This window comes from Acinonyx jubatus, chromosome A1, assembly GCF_027475565.1.
Source record: "Acinonyx jubatus isolate Ajub_Pintada_27869175 chromosome A1, VMU_Ajub_asm_v1.0, whole genome shotgun sequence".
NCBI lineage: Eukaryota > Metazoa > Chordata > Mammalia > Carnivora > Felidae > Acinonyx > Acinonyx jubatus.
The window spans coordinates 156803258-156815479 of record NC_069380.1 but is presented as its reverse complement, the minus strand read 5'-3'; the positions used below and the strand labels follow the sequence as shown (position 1 = coordinate 156815479).

The window sequence follows — 12222 nt, the reverse complement described above, 5'->3', positions numbered from 1 at the left end:
GTCTTCACAGCATTTACTAAATAGATCTACTTTAAAGCATTTCAGTAAAATAATGTTGAAGACATCTTAATAGAACCATAGAATATTTATCTTGCAATACATATTATATTTAGAGTATCAAAGGTAAACTGGGAATGAAACTATATGACATCTTCCTACTCGATTTTTATTCAGTTGATGCAGTCCACTTTTGGGTACCTACTACATAAACACTATTACTCTAGGAACTTTGAAATCTAAGTAAGCAGTTCTTATCCTGAATAGCCTCAGGTTTCTTGTGGTTGGCAGAACAGATACATCAAATGCATAACTCTAAGCAAATTATTCAGTGTCTAATCAGTGTCTAATATTTTTTTAATATTTATTTTTGAGAGAGAGCGTGAGCCAGGGAGGGGCAGAGAGAGAGAGATCTGAAGTGGACTCTGCTGACAGCAGAGAGCCCCCCCATATGGGGCTCTAACTCCCGAACCATGAGATCATGACCTAAGCTGAAGTCAGATGATTAACTGACTGAGCCACCCAGGTACCCCTACTCACAATTTTTAAAAGATGTTTTTGAGTAGTCCTCAATTAGAAATTAGAATTTGGTCTATCAAACAAGATGTAACCCTCACATTTAAAATGTCCATAGTGAACAATGAGCAAAAACAATTTAAGTGTACTACTAATGTAGTCAAGGCATGTACTGTGGTTAATAAAACACTTTGAGTCTGCGAGTTCCAAATTTAGATCCTGGTTCAACCACTTCCCAGACCTCAAGTGCCTTCTGTAACCCTCTAACCTCACTTTTTTGATTTGTGAGATGAGGACATTTAATAGTGCCTGTCTTAGAATTAATTATAAAAATTAAATAACACCTGTAAGGAGCTTAGCACAGTACCTGATACATGTTATATATTAGGAAGTATTTCCCAAATGATTTCAGATTACCAAAAGGAAGATTCTGGAGGAATCTTTTCTATTTCCAAGGTCACTGATATTTCACCTGTGATCTTTTTGGTGCTGTTTTCATCTCAACGTACAAATGCTTTGCTTGTAACCTTGCATCCTCTACTTGTTGCTCCCACTAAATAAGTTTTTCCTACAAGATAATGCAATTTATACTTGTGCTAAATAACTTTGTGATATTGGTAGCCATGGGTCTGTTCTTTGGTGCCTAGCTGGCTGTCTTTGAGCTTTCTCCAGAACCTTAAAGATCTTTTAAGGCTACTAACTAGAAGATAATCATTCTTTTAGTCAAGTACTCAGTAAATGTTATGACAAAACATAGTTGTCTAGTTAAAGAACTTAACAGGTAAACCCGCAGCCCAGAGGTTTATCAGCCACTTCCACAAGGTAGAGGTATGAGTTCATTAGGTTCTCAGGGAGAACACTTCCCTGAGGTGTAAGTTTATTTCAAGTCGCATTCGATATTCTGGGTGGCTAAGGCTCACCATCTCCATTATTCTTCATCTCTCTTCAGAACATCTCCCTAGAGAGCATCAGGCCATATCTTACTTTGACCTTGATTTGCTATATGAAGGTCTGGAACCATCTTATGCAACTGTAGAAGGCTGGGAATGAGGTAAAGTTCAAAATAACCGTGAGTTACACAGTTGTGTAATAACAAGGAGTGTAGGAATAACTCCAAAGTCTACAACACAGTGAGGGACTAATATTGTTACATTTTAAATGTAAGTTTTTCTTTTGTCTTACTATTTTAAATAATGATGACATTAAAATTAGTATTTTATGTAACATTTAGAATCAGATTATGTAGGCTTAATTCCATAAATAGGAGTGTGCCTCATAATACAAATAAAATATAATCCTTGGAATATTTGTCACAATATTACATGGTTCCATTTAAAAAAAAGTAACCACTTGAAATGAATGAATCCAATAAGGGTGATTACTATAACTGCTTTTAGTGGAAGAGGTTCAACTTACATTAGGAATAAAAATACAATATTAACCCGTAAATTTTGCACATGCTTGATGTTGTCTAAAGATACTGAGGAAGTATACAGACTTTTAAGATAAAATTTTTGTTGACCTAAAGCATCCACTCTATTTGAAGAAACAAGATTGAACACATAACAATTAAAGGACAGTACAAAGTCAACTGTACTGAAAGCCTGACACCATTGATCTCACTGAGGAACCTCCAAGGACAGTGGATAAGTGAAAGTTCAGAGTGATTTGGTGAATTATAGGGAAGAGGGATTTGGTTGAATAGGTAGATTAAAAAAAAGAGCTTGCAAAGAGGAAATCATGCAGAAGACAAATAAATGTAGTGTGCTATGGTTGGGAAAGGGGTATTGTGCAGCAAATGACCAAATTAAAGATTATTTTAAAATTTTTGTTAGAATTTACCTTGATGTATTGGAAAGGAGCGATTGTAGATCTTGAGCAGTGTAATGATTTGATTTTAAAGGGGGTGGTGAGGCACCTGGCTGGCTCTGTTGGTAGAGCATGCAACTCTTGATCTTGGGATCATGAGTTCAAGTCCCACATTGGGTGTAGACATTATTTAAAAATTAAAAAGAAAAAAAAATTAATTAAAAACTAAAAATAAAGGGGATGGAAAGGGGAACTAGGGAAACTTTGTCAGTGTGGGTAGATTGGAAGGAATCTTGAACAGAAGCTAAAATGTTGCCCAGTCTCCATAAGTATTAAGGTTTAGACAATCTGGGATAGAATCTTACTATTATACTGGAGGTGTAAACATTCTTGATTAGTTTGTTTTTATTTTAGAGATGAGAAAACATTTTTAGATGTAAAATTACTTGCCCAAAATCACATGGAGTGAATAGGGTTGGGAGTAAGTGGGAGGAAAAAATGCAATTGGTAAGTACCAGGAAGGTGAAAGGTAGAAAAACCAGAGTATCTGTGGTTTAGAATTTGGTATCCAGCCCAGGGGTCTCTTTTGCAAAGTCACTAAGGTCCACAAACTTTGACTTGTCTTCCTGGTGTTGTGGAGGTATGAGAGGAGACAGTCCTTACAACCAGGTCCAGGTTTTGAGTCCTATTCTCCACAAAATTTCCTCCCTTTTTAGAAAACATGTTGGGTTTTTTTTTGTTTGTTTTTTGTTTTTTTTTTTCCATGATAAACCTTTCATTTTTCTCACAGGCCCAAGAAAACCGATCTCAGTAGACTGAAGCTCTGCCTGGAACATTTCTGGTTGTTCATGAGGTAGGAGGGGATTAAGGTGGTGAGGTGGGGAGTAGTACTTTTTCCTTGAGCTCAAAGCTACTGAGGTACCTGGGGAGGATCAGAATATATCATTCTCTAACTTGGTCTTTCTCTAGTTTTCAATTCATAGAAACATAGGCCCCCGTTGTATGCAGTTTTCTATTCCTCTTTCAAACAAATTTTGAAAAGAAATATTTCTTCTGTGTCAACAGGATACATGCTAAGTGCAGTACTCTGATAGTGACTGCAAAAGAAGTGAAATGGAAATTATAGTTTACAATGTGAAATGGATGGGCGCGAGGCTTTTATCTTAATGTAAGCGTATCCATAAATATAGCCTGAATTGAATTAAGAGTATACTAATGATGCAATCTTTACAGGAAGTTTCATCTAAAATATATGGAGCTATGAAGTTAGTGGCTTGCTTGAACTTAGTTGATAGCCATCAACTAATCTCAGGTTTAAGTCATTTATTTACAGCCAATAAACATTCTTCCTGGGTTTGTTTTAATCTAATATTAATATTTTTTTTTTGTAGTCTAGGTTTTCATTTTACTTTGCTCATTACTGTTGCAAAGATTTAAACATTCCAAAGAAGTCATACCCCAGAAACATGACCATCTAAAGGAAAAAAAAAAAAAAATGTTAGCTTCAATTAGTCTATCCTTTCTTTAAAGGAGACCTCAACTCTTTGCGTTTGACGAGAGGCTCAAAGACTCAGCTGGAGTTCAGACACCTTTTTTAGGATCAATCTGATCACTTTATAGCCACAACCTGTGTAAATTTTTTCTTCAACACGCAGCAAAATAAACTCCTGTACTGGATAGCAAAAGGTAGGGGGAGGGGATGGTTCCTGTGAGAAAATGCAAGGAGAGGGAGAGGAGCCCTAGTTATTACTAGATAAACTTTTATGAAAGAAAATATTGTTGTAAAATCCACTGGAAAAAGTCACTCCCAAAACAAAGAATGTTAAACTGTTTTTCTTTTTCTTTCAAAATATATATTATGCTGGAAGTCAGCCAGCCACAGTTAACAGTAATATGTTCAGTTTTCCACAGAACACATACCTAATGACCCAAGGGCTTGGCATCAATATCTCCAGTCTTGTAAATGAACATTCAAATTCTCTCACCTTACTAGTAAAACCTCCTCTGGTGATATCTTTGGCCTCTAAAGTATTTCTTAATCAATTTTTACTTCTCTTCCAGGACCAAATACCAAGACAGAGCTGGGTAATTGGTTACTTAAAATAGTCAAGATGACATGGGCTCATTCAGGCCCCCAAATATATATATGTAACAGAAGGTTTGGATAAACGGATGTACTTTCATTGTTCTTTCTGGTTAAAAGTGTTGATTCTAACTGCCCTGACACAGATAAAGAGCAGTTCACTAGCAGTTTTATCTTGTAGGGAAGGATATTATTTTAAGAAAGCATTTTTTATAATATTGTATGAAAATGAAGAGATGTACATTCTTTTAATCTGTAAATGGGATATTAATCAATTTTCTACTTACCTTTTCACGTAGTTAAACAGATTAGTACTTACTGGTGATCTCCTAAATGTAGTGAAATATCAGGGTAAATATGTCTGAAATAAAGTTATTTTATGTTACCTGTGTCTTTTGAATTTGTCAGAACTTTTGTCAGAAGTTGCCTTTCCAACTGACCCTCTCATGAATACCTTGATTCAAATATCTCATTGACCTTTCCCAGTTAAGAGTTAACAAAGTTGATGTTAACCAGCTATTCATTCTTCCTACTGGTGTCTTTAGTTTTGTTTAGCTAACACTAAACAGTCGTTAGTTATTACCTCAGCAAAGTCACTTTCTTCAGGGCCTTGCCCTTCTTCACCCTCCAGAACACCCCTAGAAACGGTCCTGCACATAGGCAACCCTTGACCCTCTTTGCCAATCCAGCTCTTAGGGCCTTCCACCCATCTCCCATTGGAATCTGGATGGATCTGCTATGTTCCCCATTGTTTTTGTAAAGGATTTACTCTCTCTGTTTATTTAACTGCATGACTTGAATTATTTTTCATTTTATTTACTTTATCTTAAATTGTAAATTTTTAAGAATCAAAGCATTAGCAAGTAAGTGAAGAAATTATTTCAGAGAAGATAATCTTCCTGAATTTCAATCAGTGTCTTCTCCCTTCTTTAGGTACTTGATCCTCTAGAGATGAGTAGCTATAAGTTGGCTCAGGCTTAGTTACTGCAGTGGAGTCTGCATGCCTACATGCCTGGAATCTCACCATCTTCACTACAGCCTCACCTACAGGCCCATTCTCCTGTTTCACCTACCCCAGGCTCCTCCAGGACAGAACAGATCATGAAGTGAGGGGGCACAGAGGATAGTGGAGGTTCTTTCCTGTTTTTAACTAAAGATGATTCTTTCATGCATTTATTATGTGTTTTAACATTCTGGGTGTTATTTCAATTGGTGACCCCCACTTTCTTATCATTTTTGTACCTGTAATGAACTACCTAACAAATATATTACTATAATGATAGGAATAAATTTTCTTTTCCTTACCAGCAAAATGATTGTTTCCATAGACGTTTTTGCTGCATTGTGCATGAAACGGTACAAAATATACCACCTTGATTTCTCATCTTCTCAAAGAGTTCTGTACTCCCTGGGAGCTTAGTAAGTGTGCTATTGCACTGAGTCTTTCCCTTTTACCATTGGGTGATAAGTTTTGATCACTAAATATATCAGTTGGATGGCATTTCTCACACATCTGAGTAGCATTCTAACAGGATTTGTAAAAACATCATTTTGGTTTTCACTGTAGTCCTCTACCCTTGTTTTAATACCTAAGTTTTGCTTTTGGCATATGCCTACAGTTGGCTGAGGTTGACAGTGAAATCTAACATGTGAACTGTAGAATCTGTACTAAATAGACAGGGGTATCTCAGGTTTTTCCCACCTCCCTCATATACTTTCTACATTAAAGACATAAAAGGGTGAGAAACCCCTGAGTTGTTAGTTTAAACTGTCTTACAGTAACACTCTAGAGTGAGAAGTCTTTATGGATGGGCAAGGAATAAATGCTTAGCAGAGGATTTGGAAAACTTCTGTTGAAGCATTGGGCCTGATGAGAAAGAAGAAACTATACTATCCAACTAGAATTCTTTTTTAATTTTTTAAAATATAACTCAGTAAATATCATGATATTTTTACAAAGTTTGCAAAGCCATTTTGGAGTTCTCTAAGCAGACACTCAGTTTGTCTTTAGAAAAATCTTGTGGAAGTTGAAAGTTAATTTTCTTGACAAATTCTTACCTTTCATTTTAGTTAGCATTAGTAATGAGTATCTTTGGGCTGTTTTGTTTTGTTTTGTTTTATTTTGTTTGTTTTTGGATTTTTATTGTGTGTGTGTGCGTGTGTGTGTGTGTGTGTGTGTGATGAGTATCTTTGAACTCACCATATTAATTTGTGTTTCTCATATTGTTGAAAGGATATGAAGTTTACTATGGGATTAGAAGTGATCTGTTTGAAGACCAGTCCAGCTTTTAGGAAATAAGTGTAAGAGTTTTCAGAAAGCTATAGTGTGTGAAAATATTTGTGGTCATTTGTAATATAGCTACAGAATCATAAATGTTAGATCTGAAAGAAAGCATTCAGCTCAATCCCCTAATTTTCTAGATGAGGACTGTGAGCCCAGAGAAGACATGACTTCTTCAAAGTTATACAGGTAACAAATATCAAATCCTAGATTTTACTAATACAAAATTCAGTATTCTTTCCATCACAATACACAACCAAAATATTTTTATGTACTACTAAAGATAAGCCCATAAAAAGTCTATTTATTGACCAAAATCTCGGCATCGACCAGTTTTACATTATCAGACTCGCTCCTTTGAGAATTCCTGGCTCTCTAATGGGAACCTTATATGTTTTGGTTTCCAATTCAGTATTACACTGAAAGTACTTTCATTCATTTATACTTTGTGTCCAATCAATGTATAATTTTTTTTTTTTTATCTACAAACCTTCTAGCTTCTCTTTTAAATTCTAAGCTCATGAATGGCAAAGATGCTGATGATTTCCTATTTGGTGCAGCCCATGTAAAGTAAAGTACACTTTGGAACCCTAAATAAGTGTCTTAACATGTAGTGCTACTTCTTTCACATCCTTTTTTATAATAATATCTTTGCACAGTGGGGCAGCCCCATGTCTCTGTCATATGTGACATATATTCCCTGTGGACATTTACTAAGTAATAGTCATTATGATAAGACTTATTATGACAGCACCATTTCCTCTGTTTCCTTTTATTAAGCCCACCCGTATTCTACCATCTAGCTGAAGAAGCCTATTGCATGGAAAACATTTTACTTTTATTTTGTCATTAAAGGACTGTTTTCAGTTAATCATGCAACACAACATAGTTATGGAATCTGGAAATGGGAGAGCAATCTCTTGTGCCAACTCCGAAAAAGTATTTTAAATAAAAGTAAAGTAGTCCTTAACAAGTCTTCAATAAACTATCATAGGTTATAGCCATTAAAATCAGTTCTTTTATATGTGGTATGAATCCTAATTATTGCAATGGAATCTCATGACATGTTTATGTCTCCTGTGGAAAGACTATTTAACCTTGTCGTGAGTGGTATGGGAAATAGAGAAAGAATCTGTTAAGGTATGTTAGTAACTACCTATATTCTATTGAAAAAAATATATATTTTTGCTTCTTCTGAAATTTTAATAGAAAGAATTAGCAAGAAATAAAAGGAAGTGAATAATATCAGAATTCATTAAACTCAATCTTGGGAATGATTTTCCTTGAAGAGTCAAAACAAAAACAAACATTCCTAGGCAAGCCAAAAGACAGTAACAAGGTTTTATTTGCCACTACCCATCATAAGTGACAATAACGTGGGTGATGGGGAAAAAAAAAAGAACAACTTTTAAACTTGGCTCCCAGAGAGATGCCCCTGAATTCAAATACCATAATCTGGTCCCTGGCTATATCCATACTCTTTATAGCACTTCTTTACCAAAGAAGAATTTAGATTATACTAATTCTGAACTGAAAGTCCTGAGCTGGAAATTTCTTTGTTACTAAGGTAATTTCTTTGACAAATAACCTTCTTGATTTTATACCAGGGGACAGCACATTTGAAGATGGAGGACCAAAAGAAATACCCAAGTCGGAAAGCTGCACACCATTCAGGCAGAATCTGGTTGGAGAGGAAAGCTGGTCTCATGATCAGAGAGCTTCCCCAGCTAGCCTGTAGGTGGGTGTGTTTAACAGAAGGAAGCAATGGGAACCCGCCTGTCAGCCAGCCTTTAGAGCTAATTAGCTCAGCATACAACAAAGATAAGTGAGCCTGGGAGGAGGGCCCCCTGAGGGGTCTTTAGATTCTGGGAAATGTCTGATTGGCAGATGTTAAAAGGGATTCTTTGGTAATCCTGTGCATCAATGAGCTGCACAAATTCAGTCCAGGACTGCAAGAATTCAGGCATGAGGACACTGTGCAGCAGGCTCACACAGGCAGACCCAAGATGGACAGAACCTTGGAATCCCTGAGACACATCATTGCCCAAGTCTTGCCTCACAGAGACCCGGCTCTAGTCTTCAAAGACTGTAAGTACTGAAGGGGAAAAAGTTTTCTGAAAATAGTCCTAAACATCTAGTCACATCCTATTTAAGTATGATTTCTCCTAAATCTCTGTAGTCGTGTGCTGTGGTCTAAGTGATATTTAACTTGTTCCTGACTTCAGTCAGGAGAATGATTTCATTTCACCTACGGGTATTAGTTGCTGGGTTATTTTGTCAGTGATACATCTTGCTAACTGTTTGGAAGTCTTTCCTAAAATATAAGCCTTGCCTAAGACTTAATGAACTCTTCCAGATGTTTTTTTTAAATAAAACACGGCTGATTGCTAATGAGATTAGAAAATAACTTAGAAATGATACTCTATATTTGTTAACCTGTTTCACCCTCCATAACATGTTAACTGTGTTAAGTCAAATATTGTGTTTGTCTGAAAATTCTTATTGCAAACAAACAACAATAAATCACCAGTGAGCTCTTAAATTTTGGTAACAAATCATAACACTTTAGTTAAAAGGCCAATAAAATTAGCCTTCCCATATCTGCAATGTCCCTATCCCCCCAAAATCTAAACAGCTATGGCAAAGTTATTTCAAAATCTTTTTTACTGATTATGAAAAATAATTCAATCAAGCTTCCCAGTTCTAGCAATACTATTATACCATTTGTCATGTAACTTAGTTTCTGGAACCAATTTGATTTTCTGCTGCTGCAAAACAGACTATCTTCATGTTGTATCTTATCTACAGTGAGTTTCATATTACAAAGGGCTTCTGAAATAGAATTTTGCTATGGAACTGCCCAAAAGGTAAAATGCATATGGAATTTTTTTTTTCTTCAATAAGTTACAGCTTTCTTTGTGAATCTTGTTATGTTTGTCTCCATCAAAACATCAATGCTTTGGATTTTTGCTCTCTGATTGCTGAATAATGTTAGTTTCCAGATGTCCATTTAGTTTATATTTCTCATATGTGTGATGAAGAAAAAGAAATGTTGGGCCATTTTATCCTATAAAATTTTCTTCTTAGAAATAAAATTGTAACCAGTATGCCCTTTAATGCATAGTGGAAGCCCTTTATTTCCTTCCTCTCTTCCTTCCTACCTTTCTTCCTTCTGTCTTTTTTTTTTTAATATTTTCTTCAAGCATATGTCAATAGCTATGCTAGACTAATGAAAATCACTCCCTCCCCCAGTCTAGCCTGGAGTCTATTCAGGTTTGGTGTGTTTCTTTAAGTGAAAAGGGAAGGAAAGAATGTCTTTCTCTTACAATAGCACTGAATTCACTAGTGAAGGGTAAAAGGGCTCTTGACCTGCTCAAAGCTTTGGATAAATTGTATAGAGCCAGGGGTCTTATACTGTGGATTTGGAGAATGGAAGCAGAAAAAAAAAAAAGAAAAGAAAAAAGAAAAGAAAAGAAAGAAAGAAAGAAAGAAAGAAAGAAAGAAAGAAAGAAAGAAAGAAAGAAAAAGAAATAGAGGAGCAATTTTTCACCAAATTTCTTGACAATTCAAGAAGTTTACTCTGAAATTATATGGTCTACTTTTTAAGTTGAACTAAATCCCAGGAATTGTTTACAGTTTAGCCAAGAGAATAAAATAGAAAAAGGGTTAAAATAAAATATGCATTATGTTCTGTCATCCAAACCTTTGCAGGAACTCTTTTCTATGGAAAAATAAAGAAGTGTCCAATTTTATATATTTCATTCTTTAACATAGAACCCAAATTTGATCAGATAGCATTGCCTGTTTACCCTGGAATAAGCTGTACTCTGCAACTGCTTGCATGGCTTAATAGGTGTGAATATTAAACTGCTGATCCTCTCCCTTCAGGTGTTTCTAATCTGAAAAATGACTAAATGAAAGTAAGCCAAATGGCAAATTTCTATGCCAGCGGTTTTTTATAACATTGAAACATCCAACCACTTACCATCCTCATGGAATAAATGGGAACAGGCTTACACACTTTCTGGAGCAGGACATCAAAAGTCTGTCTGGGGGTTATGCCATGCCTTGGCAACCTATCATGCACGTGCCAGAATTTAGCACGTGGACTCATTTTCTTTGGCACACCCAAAAACTGCTGCCACCACACTCATCTTTTACACAGCTTGTAAAAAGCTGCCATCAGCCTTGAACAGCGGGTTCTGAGCAGCCTCCTCTCCTCCTAGTCACTCCTGGCCCCCTTTCCCCCAACGCAGTCCAGTCTCTTCCTGCTATATGGAAAGGGCTAAGCACTTGAGCACATCACTGCCAAATCCTTAAGAAAAATTGCTACCTTGCTTTCCTGCAAGATGAAAAGCCAATCCAAGAATTTTTAAAACCCAGAACAGTTGAACAAAGGAGCATTAAAACACACACACACACACACACACACACACACCACATACTCTAAAAATGTTTTTCTTAATTTCTATAAATGCAAAGAAAGTTTTTTTTCTCTTCATTTTTCAGAAACACATAATATAAGGAATGTAAATGATCATTCAATTAATTTTATGCCTTCAGTGGCTTTTGGTTTGTTTAAAAACAAGCAATTGTAAATTGAATTTTCTCTTCAAGTTGGTCAGGAAAAGCACCCAGAGAATTTTCTGGTCTGAGATGGATACACATGGGGATAGTTATATTCATTTAAAGAAATATTATTTGGATGCTTTTCTTAGCATCCCAAGTGGCATTTTGCAATGAACTAAATCTCTCATTTGTTTTAGACAAGGTGTTCATCCAGCAATAGTTACAATTTTTTTTTTTAATTTTCTTTCCTGGAAACAAATGAATTCCATAACAATTTTTTTTTTGTTTCCCCCTATTTCACGTTTCAAATAAAAAACAATGCAAAGACATTTAAATAAGGTCAGCTCTAAATTTGATATTTGCTCATCTAAGCTGACACTGGACTGTTCTCCACTACCTAAATGTCTCACATTTGTAACAAATAGCACTAGGAATCTCTACACCACCATACAGAATCTCTTTGCTGAGAAATTAAGGCATATATCCATGTTGCCTTCCATTCTTGGCTTTGTGTAACATTCAGTTTCTTTTCATTTGTCATATGTCACAACCAAAGATGAGCTATCCTAAGAGCAGCCCTTGTCAGCTCTTTTGAGAGTGTGTGCAAGCTTACTATTTATTTACCACTGTTTGACAGTTCCTCATGTGCTTTCTCAAAGGAAATCCACATGATTTCAAGATGGCTGAACATTCAGATTCTTCTGAGTGTTAACTTTTCACATGACAATAGCATAATATGTTTATCTGCCATCTTTGGGCTCTCTCTTTATCCATGCATAGTAATGCTAGGGTATCAAGTTCTCATTATGTGATGACAGGCACTATGCTAGGAACGTTTATTCACAACAAACCAGAAATGTAGGTACTATTGTTAATTATAGATGAGGGAACTGAGTCTCATGAAGTTAAGGTGACTTGCCCAAGGTCATACTGTTAAATGAGTGATACAGCCAGAATTCAAGTACTG

The 12222-nt window shown here is 35.8% G+C and overlaps 1 protein-coding gene across 5 annotated transcripts in view; it reads left to right on the top strand.

Annotated features, from left to right (window-relative positions):
• The first annotated feature begins 3182 nt into the window (after window positions 1–3182).
• Window positions 3183–12222, top strand: part of LIX1 (limb and CNS expressed 1) — a 57136-nt gene continuing 48096 nt past the window's right edge. Inside the window, exons 1-7 of one of the 5 annotated variants that reach the window (XM_053225153.1) lie at window positions 3183–3490; window positions 5339–5511; window positions 5734–5824; window positions 6639–6706; window positions 6827–6875; window positions 8294–8424; window positions 8629–8774. In XM_053225153.1, the coding sequence (XP_053081128.1) occupies window positions 8312–8424; window positions 8629–8774 (259 nt within the window). In that variant the 5' untranslated portion in view covers window positions 3183–3490; window positions 5339–5511; window positions 5734–5824; ... (1 more) ...; window positions 6827–6875; window positions 8294–8311. Of the gene's footprint in view, window positions 3491–5338; window positions 5538–5733; window positions 5825–6638; window positions 6707–6826; window positions 8425–8628; window positions 8775–12222 lie in introns of all 5 variants that reach the window. The other 4 variants (XM_027037389.2, XM_053225156.1, XM_053225154.1 and 1 more) reach the window with 4 other exon arrangements.